This window comes from Drosophila arizonae, chromosome X, assembly GCF_054131065.1.
Source record: "Drosophila arizonae isolate 15081-1271.41 chromosome X, UAZ_ARI_1.0, whole genome shotgun sequence".
In the NCBI taxonomy this organism is placed as follows: Eukaryota; Metazoa; Arthropoda; class Insecta; order Diptera; family Drosophilidae; genus Drosophila; species Drosophila arizonae.
The window spans coordinates 23979192-23996113 of NC_142927.1; the positions used below are offsets into that span (position 1 = coordinate 23979192).

Consider the following 16922-nt stretch of genomic DNA (forward strand, 5'->3'; position numbering starts at 1 on the left):
CCTGATTTTCCATTTTCAATGGGTTCAGGGTATAAAAACTAAGATGCAAATGGATATCCAGATATGTATTCTTGTACAGGTACAAATAGACATCCCGATATACAATGTAGTAAATAAATGTATATACAAATACAAATGTAAATGCCATATACAAGATAAGTAAGGGCAAGAAACATATTTGTATATGTATACATAGATACAGGTAAAGTATGTATAGATAAATAAAATAATGAATATACAAAAAGATATCCAGATATTCCATATATACCACACAGATATTCCATATATTATTACAGATTCAAATCGAAATCCCAATATTTATTCTGGTAAAAAGATACAACTAAATACGCAGATAAAAACATAGATAGAATAAGATACAATATGATATATTATATAGAAATAGTATAGTATATACAGATGCAGAATAAAGGCTATATACACTCACACACACACTCACGAATGGAGATTTCGATGTCGATATGTATAGTAATGTATGTATTTTACTTATGTATATATGAATGTGTTATATGTATGTATTTTATGTACAAGTATTATATAGATATGCATATCTATCTATGTCTATATTATGGTCAGCTTATTAGTCAGTGTATTGCTTGCCCTGAAATACCAAAAATATCTAGCAATGTCTGGCCGAGATGCATGTAGGTGCGATTGTGGGTGAGGCTGTCCGACACGTCGGCTAGACAGCAGATTGATCTCTGGCCTAATCAATAAGATACACAGCATGAGTGGCAGCCGCAGCTCGCGCGATTAATTAAGATGCGTTCATGTTGCCAATTTGAATAAGCTCATCCACTTGCAGTCGATGGCAATCGACTGCGCTATGCACTACCGAAGATTTTCCACTGAAAAAAAGGCTTCCTTGGTAAATTGGAGCTTGTTCGGAGTAGTTTGCTCTGCACAACATCAACTGCATAGCAAGAGCATGACAGATTCAAATATGTGAATACAGTAGAGTCCGACTATAACGACTCCGCTAATAGCGTCCGCATGGTACGTACAGCCGACGAAAGTTCTGTTCCCTAGCAAAACACATACAACAAACAAACATACAAAATGTACATATGTATAGGGCTATATCATCTTCCGGCTATAGCTTCGGGCTCTTATGCGTCATAACCGGATTCTACTGTAGTTGAAATGATTACTTACCTTGGACTGAGCAGCAGTGACAAATTTTCGATTAGGCCTGAGAATTATTCATGCTTTGGCAAATGCACAAATTTGAATATTAGAGATAGCCCCTCTACAAGGGTTACTCCCTCATCAGATAAGTTCCCATAGTATAGCACTTATTGCAGTCCAAGCGCAGTCGCTGCGCAGTTGGCAGAGCGCGTACTTTTGCGTGTGTGTGCGTAGCTTGATTGGAACATTAGCTCTTCAATGGGTTCGGGGGATCTCGACGCTGAACTGTATCGCCTAGAACTCTCTCAATTTTTAAAATAGTTTTTTAAACCAATAAATAAAAATTAATTGAAGAAATGAAAACACATTTTGCAATTTTGTTGTTGCGTTTTTCATGATGTTTATTTTGTATTTGGGAATTTTCATTTATATGTTTTTTTATTTTTTATTTTATTTATTTTTTTTTTTGTAATAGAATAACATTTGTTTATTTCTTTTTTTTTTATTTTGTATTTTATTTTATTTTTTTTTTTTCATATGTAACTATAATATACAAATTATGATTTTCTTCCTGTGCTCTGCCCTAAATAATGATTAAAAAAAAAACAAAAAAAAAAAAAGATTATATATAATAATGATAATCGTTAAAGTATTGATGTAAATTGGTTACATTAAAACTTTTGTGGTTGTTCTTTCCTCCTTCAACTTCTCATATTTTTTTGTTTTTATTTTAGTTTTTTGTGTGTATATATTGTTTGTATATATATATAGGTATATGTATGTGTATTATTATATAACATGCATTAATAATAGCAATAATAATATGATAATAATAACAACAATAACTGCCAGCAGGCGTTGCTGCTCTTGCTTCATTGATCCCTGCTTGATCCTTCATCTGTTCTCCAGCCGATGCTATCGTTCTCACTCACTCACTCACTCTCTCTCTCTCACAGAGTGCTCTCTCTCTCTTTCGCTTCTGCTGCTGTTTTTAGCCGGCACCGGCACTTGCCAAATTATTTTTTTCTTTTGGTTTTTTTTTTCATTTTTATTTTAATTTTAATTTTTTTTTTTTTTTTAGTTTTTAATGTTTTTCAAAGTTTTTTTGTTTTTACTTACTACCAACAACTACAAAATACATACACATCAATATAATATTATATAGATATATGCATATATATACATATATTACTGGACATGCATGTACTTAGATAGCGGCTATATATCTTCGCGTTGGCTTCAGGGCAATTATTAAATTCCGTTGAACAAATGGAAATAATAAACATAAAAGACAAATAATAATAAACAAAAAACGACAATTCCGCTGTACTTAAATGCTAGACAAAAAAAAAACATATCGTTATCGTTATCGTTATCGTTATCATTAAAACATAATTACTGACGATACGCAAAGATCGTTATATATATATCAAGATTTATATATATATATGTAAATACATACGTACAAAAACAATACGAGCGCTGAGTTCTATGGGGAGAGAGGAGAAGGGGCTTCCATATTGATTGCTCTTACGTTTTCTATTAGTTTGTGTTTTGTTTTCATTTTTGGCTGTTTCTATATAGCTTGCATTGAATGGGAAGGGGGAGGGGGAGAATTGGATGGATGGGTATGCTATACGTTGCTTAATTGAGCTCCTTTCGCGTCGTATTGGGTAACAGGAGGCACATGAGGCCGCCGCCGATGAGCAGGAAGGACACTATGAATGTCGGCACCGGGCAGAAGTTGTCGAGCAGCTGGGCGATCACAATGTTGCCAATGATGCCGCCCAGACGAGCGGCCACCATGGATATGGCCACGCCCGTCGCTCGCAGCTTGGTGGGGAATACTTCGGTGATGAGGCAATCGAGCGCCGCATTTGCCGCCGATATCGCACCGCTGAATACGGCCGAGACGATCAGATTCTGCACCGAGCTGCGCACCATGTACATCAGAGCGGAGCAGATGCCGGCGGTGAGGGTGCCGGCAATCAGGAAGAATCGTCTGCCCAGCAGATCCATGCCGAGAATGGCGAACAGATTCGCCGGCAGGGCGGAGGCGAGCGTTATCAGCGATTCCATGAACACCGATTGGGGTATATCCGAATTGCAGGTGCCATTGTGGCTCTCCTTCTGCAGCTGATCGACGACATAGTCGGTGACAGCGCAGATATCGGCCGGCTGGTCGGGATGGCTTTTCTCGTATTCCTCGTAGCGATTGAACACCTCCGGGAACCACATCATCAGGCCATAGTAGCCAATGTGGAATGTAAAGTTGATGGTGATCGAGACGAGCGTGAATCTCAATATGGGCGACTTGAACAGGTCGCGACTGTGATCCACCATGCCGCTGATCATGCGCTTGTATTTGCCCTTAAAGCCCACAGCGCTCTCCGTGGACAGCTTCTCGTCGACCTCCAGATCGTACACCATATAGTCTTCGGGCTTCTTTTTCGTGTTCGTCACATAGATGCCGCGGAAAATGGCCAGGGCCTTGTCCTTTTTGCCGCGCGTCAGCAGAAATTTGGGCGACTCGGGCAGATAGAAGAGCAGGAAGCCAACCAAGAACGATGGGAACGAGCAGACCAACAGGAAGATGCGCCACGAGTTGTATGTGAAGTATTCCGATATGAAGCCAACCTGTGTGGGTATGATCAGCCAGGCGAGGCCGGCCACAAACAGATTACCAAAGGTCCAGAAGGCAGCCATGAAGCTAAGCATGGAGCCACGTTTCGCTTTCGGCTGGAATTCGGCGAAGTACGACCAGATGACAGGACCGCTGCCGCCCAGCCTATAAAGAAGATGAAGGAGACCAGTTAGAAGTTGTGAAATGAGGTGGGAAAACGTTTACCAGCCAGCTGAAACATTTAACATGCAGTTTCATAGCACTCAGCTGGCTGCAGATGACGAGTAAGGGAAGCAGGGAGGGAAAGAGAGAGAGAGAGAGAGGGTGCGCTTTGCTCTAGAAACGTGACGAGTCATGGCCGATTAATGCTATTGTGTAAAACCGATGCCCAGCTCCAATTCACATAGGCAATTAGCAAACGATTGGCAAAACTAATGAACATGAGCCCAGTGCGAGTCTGCAAATAGAGCTCTACCTGTGGAACAGGTGGGCCAGCTTACGGGGAATGGGGCGTTGCTTATGGGGTACTGCATGCGGTTAGCTTGGGTTTTTCGCTGTCGCGGCTGAGTCAGCGACAAAGCCAAGGCAATTGCGACTGCGACTGCGAATACGAATTTTCCCCCATTATTGTTTTGATTTATTTGTTGTTATCATAGCCTGTAATATGATAATATCTATAATAATGTATGAGATAGGTTTGTGCGATGTGGCCAACTGGCCAACCAGAGCCTCAATTAGCATAAAGAGTCACGATATTGCGGCTCAAATATTTTGTTGTTATTTATAACATAGTTAATTGAATTAGCACCTCGACACCCGTGCCTACCCCGCCTCGGTCATGCTGGCCATGTGTCACTGAATCAACTGCAAAACGGACTGCATATACAATATGAATACGAGATCATTAAATATCTCCCATGCTTGAGCTCAAACTTCCCATATTAAATGGTAACAAGCACTGTTTAAGACTTCCAATTGGAACAGTTGCATTGCTTGTGAACTGCTTGCTGCAGCCTATTGGTATGTTAAGGGAGGCATTATGTTAACATACTATGGTGTGGGATGTTAAGTGAAGGCATTATGTTATCAATTGTTTAACCGTTTGGCAATTATTGAATAGAGAGCGGTTTACTTACGCTGCGCCATTGAGAAAGCGAAACAGCATGAAATAGCCATAGGATTGCGAAAACGACGAGGCAACGATGCAGAGGGCATTCATGAACGAGATGACAATGAGGATCTTCTTGCGGCCAAAGCTGTCGGCGATGCTGCCCCAGAAATAGGCGCCGACCATCATGCCAATGAAAATGATCGAGTTGAGCCATCCCTTCGTGCCAGTATCCAAATCCAAATCACATTCAGCCGATGGCAGGATGAACGACATGGATATGACGTCCATCTCCTCGGATGTGCTGACCAGGCCGCAGATGGCCAGCAGTATGTAGTGGAATTTGCCATATTCGCACAGTTCGATGGCCCGCTCGAAGTTGGCGACTATCGGGCGGTTTGGCGGCGGCAGCGGCGTCTTGTGCTTGGCATCCTCATCGGAGCTATCGCCGGCACCGCCAGCGCCGACGCGCTCTACGTCCTGCTGCTTGCCATTGGTGTTTGGTTCCGGCTCGTAGCCGCGATTGTCAGCAGCGAATTGATATTCCGGCTGCTTAGCGCCCGTGCCCAACGAGTACGGCTGGATGATCGCACGGTTATCAATATGCGTTGAATTGCTGTTCGAGCCAGTTAGACTTGGTGAATTGTTTGGATTGTGCGCTGCGTTGCCAGCGCCTGCGGCTGCGTTATTCTGATTGTAGTTTGGTTGTAGTCCAGCTTCTACATTATAGGCTACACAAAAAATGATCTTCGATAAGTAATTTGATTCAACTTCTCTGTTTCTCTTTACTCACATTCGCTTTTACTTTTTCCAGAATCACCTTCTACCATTCTATAGTTCAAGTTTTTTGTTGGTTTTTGTGCGCGTAGCGAAAAGAAATGAAATAATCTGAACTCTGGTGCGGTTGGCTATTGAGCGTTCGGGTTCAGTAAAGTACGATTAAAGGAGTTTTTGTTTGATCCTTTAGTGATCTGTGAAGAGAACAAAAATAATATTGTTTTATTATATTACAGAATATCTTATGGCATCGATATACCCTACTAAAGTACTCTACAATGCAAGTATATATATATTTTCCCCTTTTTTTCGAAATAATTTTATTCTAACCGCTGCGGTCAATCGACTCCATACTCGATCGGCCGATCGTTCAATTGGGCGTTTAAATTAATAGCCCATTAAATTGTAATTGAAGTGAATGAATAAATGGAATACAAATACAATCAGCACTTGTATGTGTGTGTGTGCCTTTGGCAACTCTGATCGACGCCTGTACGTGGTCGCCGATCGTCTAATTGACGGCACAAACAAGTCCAAAACATTCGCCCTAATTGTTTAATAAAAAATTATGCCCAAAAATAGAAGAGTAAAAGGCGTGCAAAAACAAAACAGAAAACAAATAAAAAAAATTATTAATAACAATAACGAAATAAATGACAGCTTAAGCCACCCATTGCTTTGCATTCATTAATGGGTAATTGCTGCTGCCTCCCATATAAATAGCTCACAAAATGTGCTGCTAATCGCCGATCGCCGATCACAGATCGCTGATCGGTGATCATTGATCGTAGATCGTTGATCATATGCTCTGTTAACCAGCAGCGGCAGAGGCAGAGGCTGAGGCAGAGGCTGAGCCGTGACGCTTCAAGGCGAGCGCAGAAACTTGTTTGATTATTAAAGGTGAAAATAAAAGCGAAATACGCATTCGTTGCTATTTAATAATTGCATTCAAATATAGCTAAACAGAAATAAATACGCATATTTATAATGAGCTCGCTCGCTGAAATGGCAGTTGAGAGTATGTCATCTGACGCTGTTAAAGTCCAATTGGAATGCTACACTGATTGCTGCTTAGTTACACTGCTGCCCGATGAATCGTATCGAATCATGAATTGCTCATCCAACTGGCAGTTGCTGGAATTGTAGTCTAAGACAACTAATATAAGCTAACAGCAAGCAGTGTCCAATGCAATCTAATTGGATAGTAATTGATGTCCTCTTTTTTCCATTGCTGGGCGAAGACAGCTTGGAGTCTGGCTACTTAAATTGGTGTAATATCCTAATATTCGCTGTTAATTAACAGAACTGTTATACAAGTGGATGCTATACAAGTGGATGCAGAGCCAGCGGAAATGGCGCTGATTGTCTAACGGCAAAACTGTGACCGGTGACCAGTGACCGGCGACCGGTGATCGGTAATCTGTGACCGGTAGCCGGTAGCCGGTGATAGTGACAGTAACAAAGACAGTTGCGTGACATGTCAGCTTTTGTTGTTGCCGATAGCCGCAATTGTTGCAGTTGTTGTTTTAATTTATGATTTATTGCGCGCACTGCAGCAATCTTTCACTTGATTTATATTTATTAAAAGAACAACAGCAACAAGCAGCGACAATTATGTACATCAATTCGCTTTACATTGAACCTGGCAAGACAACAACAACAAACGCCTGTCGCCATATGTATTGAAGGAGAACAGGAACAGAAAACCGCAACCGAAAACTGACTCCAATAACGAGCATCAGGCGGAAGGAGAGCGAGCCGAAGAGCAAGCGTGTGCAGTGCAAATAAATATAATTAATTATGTATTACTTTATGCAATTCACTCTGATTTCCATATTATGCCAATCGCGCGCGCGCTAATAAAACATGTTTCAATTCCAGCACGCTCCTCCCTCTGTTCACACATAATCACTCTCTCTCTCTCTCTCTCTCTCTCTCACACACCCTCTCGCTGAATAACGATTGCATTGCTAGGTCTATTGAGAGGCTCATCTGCTCATAATGCTGGACAAGCTTTAATCGCTTTGACCTCCGCCTACGCTTCCGCCAAATGGACGCCCTTCACCAGATTTACATGCAGCATGATGGCCTTCGTGCCAGCTTGACCCGATCTCCCAGTGGCTGCCAGTGTTCTCCCATTAAGTGTAATGAGCTCCAATCGATTTATGTCTGATTACTAACAAAGAAATTCACATAGGTGAGAGGGGGACGATGGAGGATGGGAGAGCGTTCTCGTGAGACAGAGAAACATGTAAACAAATTATGGAAATAATATGAGTTACCAGTTTATTTATTTATGAACGCATTCGTGCAATTATCAACTCTTAGTGTTGTTTATTTGTTAGGGGAGAGAGAGACACACACACACACTCTCTGATTGGAATAGACACGGCTTGAAATCAATCTGAGTCGCGGACTGGCATCGCCTACAATGTCAACTAAATGGGATGAAGTTGACCGAGAGCGGAAAGCTAGCTTCTATATGGCCCAGCACGTTGATATTTGTTCTTGTTCATGATTTGTTGTTATTGCTGCTGTTGTTGCTTTTGCTTTCTAGCGCTTGAGCACATAAGAATAACTCTTTGATAAAGTCAAAGTGCAGTGATATTGCTAAGCTAATAACAGTGTATAACATATCTCTCGACTGTTATGGAAGCCTTGCGTCTGATTGGGTTTATGCCCAATTTCAAAATCGACATAAGAAATCTGATTAGAATATTAATTTGAAGTGGATTAATTAGAGTGTGTAATAGCTCTAATTTGAACTTGGAAAGCCAAGTTAAAATATTTCAGAAATAATGTTTTTAAAGTTGTTAAAAATGGCTGTATGGTAAAAAATATGTTTAAAAATTTTGAATTTATGTAAATTAATTGAAATTTATCTAAGTAAATATTGACTGTCCATTTATATACCTTTTGCATTTCATTCAGCGCTTAACATAAATAATAATTTGTTATGGATATATTTTCTTTTCAGCTTTCTTCTATTCTGAATTAGTTGCTAATTCACAGCGTCACGTTCTGCTGATTTCGGAATTGATTTCTTGTTTGTTGTTATTGCTTTTATTTTATTTTGGTTTTGTTTTTTACCTGTTGTTGAAATGCTCAGAATTCTCGATACTCAATAATTCTCAAGTTCGTGTTGCACTTGCTGATTTTCACGCGTTTCTATTTCTTTCCTTGCTCTCTCACTCTCTGGCTCTTTGAGGTACTCTCTCTCACTCTCTCACTTTTTGGATTATGAAACTGGGAAGATTTGTTGTTGTTTTGATTATTTATTTATTTTTTGCCTGGCTCATCTGCGCGCTGCAGTCGTCACTTAATTTAGCTTTAGTTTACTCGATTAGAATTAATGCAATTTGGCTTGAAATTTGGATTTGTTTTGTTTTCGTTGTTGTTGTTGTTGTTTGTATTTGTCAGCTGTACTGTTTGTTATTTTTAGCTATAGTTCTTGTTCTTGCTATCGAATTGGTCAACAGCTTCGATTTTGCTTGCGAAAACATTAATAACTGTATTACTTCAATTTGGCAATCTATTCACAAATCGCTTCCGACAACACAAACAAAAAGGGAGAACAATTTCGCAAAATTTCGCTCGGGTTTATTTACTTATTTTATTGTATATAAAAATAAATATATATATATGTATATAAATTTGTTATTTGTTTATGGTGCTCGTATTTGGTTAACGGGAGCTCGATCGCTTCAACGTTCGAACGCGCCAAACAATGAAAAGTATCTGAGACACGTTACGCGCGCGCTTTTAAATAGTCGCACAAAGCGAACGAAAATATCTGAGCGTGCGAGCTGCACGCATCGATGCCAGCCATAACAGAGACGCAAGCCACAACAGAGAAAACAGAAGCAGCACTTAACAGCGCCATTTCGCTAACAGTGCTAACAGTTAACAGCGTGAGCGTGCGCTGATAAGGACGGGCATTGTCCAATTATGCATCGATTCGATGGCGCTATTTGAATGTGATGAATGCAAATGTGAGTATGAGAGTATGAGTGGGACTATGAATATGAGTGTGAGCTATGAGTGCATGTGAATGAGTCTGACTATATATATGAGTGTGAACTATGAGTATGAGCATGTGCATGTGAATGAGTGTGACTATGAATATGAGTATAAATAAGAAATATAAATGTGAAAATGTATATGAATATGAATATGAATATAATTATGAATATGAATATGAATATGAATATGAATATGAATATGAATATGAATATGAATATGAATATGAATATGAATATGAATATGAATATGAATATGAATATGAATATAATTATGAATATGAATATGAATATGAATATGAATATGAATATGAATATGAATATGAATATGAATATATATATATGAATATGAATATGAATATGAATATGAATATGAATATGAATATGAATATGAATATGAAAATAAAAATGAATATGAATATGAATACATAGGAAGTTATAGAATAGAGCTTTACTTATTCGTGATACATTGATGATCCTTTGTTTTGAGTTTTCAGCTATTCGAGAAAGTGTTAGGAAATTGAACAACTTATTTATCATGATGCATATATAAGATATATTCACATAATGAATACATAGATCCCATATAGGTGTACAAAGTCTAACAATGCTTTAATTAATATTCGAAATGTGAGCGTAAATTGAATTTGTAATGCTAAATGCATAGATAACGATAGATCAAAATAAGGGGGCGGTAGCAGTAGAATTTTTGCATTCTTTCGTTGTCGATGATATTGCATGTTGTGGGGCAATTGATATAGTCCATTGAGAGACTGAAGCTGGATATGCTGAACAGCTTCAGTCGATGGGAGCATTGAGACAACAGACTACACCTGATAAGCCATGGCATATAAGGAGAGTGTGCATGTGGAGAAGGTCTGCACAAAAAGGCTAGAGCTGAATTGAAACCAATAAGAAACTAACTTACTACAGAGAGAGTGAGAGAGAGGGAGAGAGTCTGATGAGCGAGAGAGTTGACTGACAGCAAGATAGACAGCAACGGCCCCGCATAGAAATATATATACATATATATATATATATGTATTTATATATAAATGCTATATATTTATATATATTCAAGGGAATTAAGTGCATGAAACAATTAACGGCAAGTGGCAGGGGCTTAATTGATCAAAGAATCATATTTACAAGCGACAGTTTTGCAGCTGTTGTTGTTGTCTATAGTATGGCCAATGGCTATAACTATGTATACATATGTATTATATTAATATATATTATTAAATATAGCAGTTTTAATCGATCGTGTGCGCTCAACATGTGACTCAGTGTGACCAGAGTGCGATTCCGTTGAGCTGATAATAACGGCTTAAGGCTTGATCAACAAAGTTGTTAACTCCCCCTCGAGCAAAAGTTCCTTGAATGCATAATTAAATAATTCTTGGGTCTTAAATATTCATTAAATATATAAATGTATGAATTTGTAAGAAGATTTCGATTTATTTTGAGCATTATTTATGAATCAGAGAGCAACAGCTGTGCCGTCGATATTTTGAATGTTATCACGAAAATAATTTCAGCACATCGAGTCGGTTTTCCTTCTTTTCTTTTATTATGTTTTGCTCTTCTGACTCTATCAAATCTGTGACGCCAATGTGTGCTACGAGATATATACAAATGTTTAATGTTTAATAGTCACGCGTGGTTTTTTTTTTTTTGTTAACTTATTAGATTTATGTGGGACCAGCTGCACTGGCACTGGAAGTGAAAACGTGCTGTGGCTGGCCCATTGACAGTGGCGACAGTTCAGATACTATATAATCAGCCGACTTGGCCTTACATAAGCCACTTTTGTTTGGCTTTAAGGCAGTCAGACTCCATCGACTCCGTACACTCCATAGCAGCTGGAAAGACGTGCAATATTCAGCTTTGCTATTGTTAACTGTTGTTGCGCTAGCATTGTTTGCTCGTAATTGCGTTAATTAGCATTTGAAATGCTTAGAATTTGCTTGAAGTACTATTGACAAGCCTCCTGTCAGCAGAGTTCAACATACTCTTTTGTTTTGTGCAACTGATTGACAACTCAATTTGGTATATTTTAATCGAAAATTGAATCATTGGATAAAGATCGATTGCACCCTCTTTCAAAGCAAATCTCGAATTGAGTTTCAAATGCTTTTCAGATCTGCTGCTATATACTGATAAATATGTCTGACATTGATGCTTGTTGTCAAGGGAACAAGATCAATGATTCATATAGCACTAAAATCAAAATATTGATTAAAGAGTTTATAGAGCGTAAATATACTATATATAAATGCTAATAGGCGAGTGCCAAATGCCGTGATTTATGATTCATTTGCTTGATCAACCAATCTCTATCGACAGAGCTCAATATATTTTTATTGTTTACAATGTTGAATATTCAAGCGCTAACCTAAGCAACTGAATCGTCGAATGAATCTTTAGATATGCATCGACTTCTTATCCACTCGCTTTCTTTCTTTTCGTAATATTTTAATTGCCTAATAGATATATCTGATAATGATTCATGTTTGAAAGTGTCATGATTCATGATTCAGTCTGCTATGCTCATCTCTAATACGAAAGAAATTACGAAAATTTAAAATGGTTGCTGCACTCGCTGCGGTTGTTGTCTCTGCTGCGAGTGGCACTGCTCGCATTGGGCATTATCATTGTTATTGCTCATTTTTATATAAATATAAAGAAATGGGAAATGAGAATATGTAAATTTGGGGCGTTGCTTAATGCAGCTGGACGCAGTAAAAGTTTTAAAAAATCCAACAAAACAAAATAAATTGTAAACAAAAACTGCGGCGTCTGCACACTGTGTATCTGTATCTGTATCTGTATCTGTATCTGTATCTGTATCTGTATCTGTATCTGTATCTGTATCTGTATCTGTATCTGTATCTGTATCTGTATCTGTGTCTGTATCTGTATCTGTATCTGTATCTGTATCTGTATCTGTATCTGTATCTGTATCTGTATCTGTATCTGTATCTGTATCTGTATCTGTATCTGTATCTGTATCTGTATCTGTATCTGTATCTGTATCTGTATCTGTATCTGTATCTGTATTGTATCTGTATCTGTATCTGTATCTGTATCTGTATCTGTATCTGTATCTGTATCTGTATCTGTATCTGTATCTGTATCTGTATCTGTATCTGTATCTGTATCTGTATCTGTATCTGTATCTGTATCTGTATCTGTATCTGTATCTGTATCTGTATCTGTATCTGTATCTGTATCTGTATCTGTATCTGTATCTGTATCTGTATCTGTATCTGTATCTGTATCTGTATCTGTATCTGTATCTGTATCTGTATCTGTATCTGTATCTGTATCTGTATCTGTATCTGTATCTGTATCTGTATCTGTATCTGTATCTGTATCTGTATCTGTATCTGTATCTGTATCTGTATCTGTATCTGTATCTGTATCTGTATCTGTATCTGTATCTGTATCTGTATCTGTATCTGTATCTGTATTTGTATCTGTATCTGTGTAGTTGTGTCTCTCTTTGACTCAATTTGTATCTTTTGCTATTGTTGTTGTTGTTCTTCAACAATTAAAATGCGTGCTCATAAACAAAATGTTCGCCTAAAACTTGTTCGAATCGGTTTTCGTTTATGTGGTTTGGTTGTTATTCTTATTTTTGTCGGCTTTGCCGCCTCTCGATTGGACCACGCCCCGTGGCGATGCGCCCTTTTATTTCTTTTTCTCCAAAGCTTCTGTCTTCTTCTGTCAATTGTTTTTTCGCTTTGTTTTGCTGCGCAAACATTTCAATTAATTGTTGATTTAATTGAAAACAATGCGCGAAGCGAAAATGAAACGCAGCAACGAAAATTAAACCAAAACGAAATCCCAATCGTAATAAAAATTGGAAATTGATTTTTGAAATTGGCCGAATCGAAAATTATGAAGTAAACAACTTGAATATTTTCATTGATTAGGGGCGATGGGTATTCTTAGTCCTAAGTAAATAAAAACATGACTAACGAGCAGCCACTGCTGAAATGCTAAAGCTCACTTGGCTTGATCGGGTCTAGTGGGCTCAATGCTGACTCAGCGAACTGCCGCAGAGAGAGAGAGAGAGACAGAGAGAGACAGTGAGAGTCACTCTCTGGGGAGAATGATATCACATAGTTCTTGATCAGCAGAAACTGTTGGTAATCCTTTGCTCTGATCACGTGATCGTGCTTGGGTCTTATGGATACCAGTTCCTCAGAGATTTAAATCCTGATCACAATTGTTATATGCTACATACACTGAATATTCACTTTTGTGTGTGTGTGTGTGTTTCTTAAGGCAAGACATCTAGTAGTAAGATTATCGTTGATCAGCGATCATCGATGATCATTCAAACCAATGCATTTAGAGCATCAAATTAACACTGATCACAGAGCGCCCAGAGCATTTGTTGCTCGTTAGACAAGCTAATGAGCTAATTTAGCACTATCCGATCTTCAACTTTACTGATGTGAATCACACGATCATTGCGAATAGAATATTAATCATGCTAAATTACGAGCTGAACAAGTCCTTTGACACTGATCGCTCTGATCTAGATCTGGATCTCGATCCACACGATCTACACAATTGTTTGAGAAGTGATTCCTTAATAAACTATAACCGATCACTGTCTTTGGGCTATGCATTCACTCTACAATTATTTATCTTGTTTATTTTCTTGTTGTTTTTCTACAACAAGTTTCAACGGCTTTCGATTTCGATTTCGTTTCGTTTTAGTTTTCACTTTATTTTTTGAATCATTTGTCGACAATTTATTTCGCATAATTAACTTAAGTGCCAGTTCGAGGCTCTCAAAGTAGAATAACAAAAATATTTTTAATTGAAAAAAAAAAAAAGAACTGAGTAGCCTTATATCTCTGGAACTGTGGTGAAATGCTGACAAATTGAGGCTTGCCTAATGACACGATGCGTCGCATTAGTCGAATATTGTTGTCGAATGCAGATTATACTATATATTGTTTATGAGTTTTGTTTTTTTAGATATTTTATATTTGTTTGTTTCTTTGCTTATATCCTTTATCCTGGGTAGGAATTGGGATCTGTGGGTACGCACCTACTGCTTGAAGAGTTTGTTTAGCTGTTGTTGTTGTCGTCGTCGAGTTCGCAAATCGATGGCTGTTTCTGCCTTCCGGACCTGGTTCTGGATACGTAGCACGTGAACGGTACTCAGCGAATTAACGGTATCACTAAATGGAGAGCTCCACGCAGCTCCAAAAGCGATTGGACAATGCGTTCAGTTTGGCGCCCGGGCAACGCTTTTATAATCGCTGGCCGCCTCCCTTGAGTGAGTGTCCCGCTCTCTCTCTCCCGCTCCCGCTCCCATTCTCACTGTTCCGTCCCTTCCGTCGTCGTCGTCTCGCCTCCATGTTTGTTTGCTGTCAAAGTCTCTTTGTTTTGTTAAGTTCTCTCTCTCTCTCTCTCACTCTCTCTCTCGTTCTATCTATCTTTTTGCTCTCGTTCTTCTCGTAGTTCTGTTGACGCCATCTCGGGATCGGACCGAGCGTCAGTCAGAACATCGTCGCCTCGATTCGGAAAGCATCTCTCTACAGATGCTTATCAGTGGGGCTCGTGCTTATCTCCTCGGGCCCAGACTCTTGTTCACAAAGATTTAGCGCAAAGTGGCAAAAAAACAAAAAAAAAATGTGTGGAAAAAGTCATAGGCCCGGACAAAGGCAGGTGCGGGGAGTGGACAAGTGGCTGAGTGGTTGAGTGGCTGAGAGGCTACGAGGCTACGAGGCTGAGTGGGTGAGCGGGTGAAGTGGTTGCAGCCAGATGACTAGGCGGTGTCGTGCGGGGGCCGAGCATAAGAACTATATCCAGGCATGACAGAAATAGCTCTGTACATATTAAATAATCTTTACAAGCCTATAAAGCTGTTTGTCCTGACTGACGGCCTGACGGATTGAGTAACTGCTCAATGATCTACGCAGAGCAGAAATTCGTAAGAGCCATAAAAGCGACACGTTTTACAATGGCCATTGAATCTTACATTGTAAAAGCTTCACGAATTGCTGAAAACTTTTGGCAAAAACAAATATTTTGTTTACAATGCGATACCAGGCGATAGGGCAGAGTACTTCCAGAATTGTTGCAAACTTTTCTAATGGAATTGTCCATTAGAGCTGTCCAGGATGAATCTGATTGATCATATATGTAATTATTGAATTGTATTGGGTTTGCTCTGGGTTTAACTTGTTGTTGTTGGGCTCAAATGATCTGCCAGAATACAAACAATTCATTTGGACGCGTAAAGCCGGGCGATACTCTCGCGAATATAATATATCAAAGTGTGTTTGTGGGCGAATATAAATATATATATATATATATGTATCTATATATATATTCCTATTCCATGGCATACATCAGCTGTAGTCTAGTGTGTCCGTGTGTGCGCTTTGTTTTTGTTGTTTTTGCGTTCCTGCATCGGACGATATTTGCGTGCTGATCGCTGTTCATGACCAAGTCAAGCGGCCTATGGCGGCAAAGATCTGCGTAATTGTCTTGTTTCATAAATTTTCCTCTTTTTTTTTTTTTTTTTTTTTTTTTTTTTTTTTTTTTTTCATTCCAAAAGTTTCCATAAATTTCAGCATGTGTGTGTGTGTGCCTTCTTAAAATGGAATTGGAATTGAGCATTCCAAGTTCAATATGAATATGAATGCTCAGCATGTTTTTCATTTTGGCGACAGCACAGAGACAACAAGAAGTGTCTCACATAACTAACTGAATGCTGGAAGTAAATATATGTGTGAAGTGCTTCCAAATTGAATCGATATGAAAACAAATTTACTTTCAAAATAGTAAAGAATTTTGTTGACAAATTGTAATTTGAATTTGGGCTCAGCTAGTGAGACATACATATGTATGTCTGGCAGCTCTATTAATGGAGACTGCTTGATTTGGAGACAAAATCTAAATTAACTCTTGATAAATATTGTATAATTCAAATTTATTTTCTATTGATCGTTATATATACATATTAAATGTGTTTTGTAAATATACGAAAGACTTAAAGTATTCCTATGCAAAGACTCTCGGCTGTCTATTGAGAAATGGATCGTAGAGCATTTCGGAGTAGTCCAATTCAAATAAGATTTAATATAACAGCCCTACAGTAGAGGTTCCACTTTGAAGTTGGAAGTATTGGAAAAAAATCGAAATTTCCTAATAAAGCAAAATTTTCATATTCCGAATATGCAAGTCAATAGCGGATTAGCTACTAAGTAATTTCGGA

General features: G+C 38.6%; 1 protein-coding gene across 3 annotated transcripts in view; it reads right to left on the minus strand.

The window, feature by feature from the left end:
• Positions 1 to 1824: 1824 nt before the first annotated feature.
• The window catches only part of LOC108618939 (synaptic vesicle glycoprotein 2C), a 32844-nt gene continuing 17746 nt past the window's right edge, over positions 1825 to 16922 (minus strand). Inside the window, exons 1-4 of one of the 3 annotated variants that reach the window (XM_018015169.2) lie at positions 14745 to 14933; positions 5671 to 5848; positions 4906 to 5608; positions 1825 to 3934 (exon numbers count right to left, since the gene is read on the minus strand). In XM_018015169.2, coding sequence (XP_017870658.1) covers positions 2791 to 3934; positions 4906 to 5608; positions 5671 to 5707 — 1884 coding nt within the window. In that variant the 5' untranslated portion in view covers positions 5708 to 5848; positions 14745 to 14933 and the 3' untranslated portion in view covers positions 1825 to 2790. Of the gene's footprint in view, positions 3935 to 4905; positions 5609 to 5670; positions 5849 to 8744; positions 9396 to 14744; positions 14934 to 16922 lie in introns of those variants that run through there. The other 2 variants (XM_018015170.2, XM_089476184.1) reach the window with 2 other exon arrangements.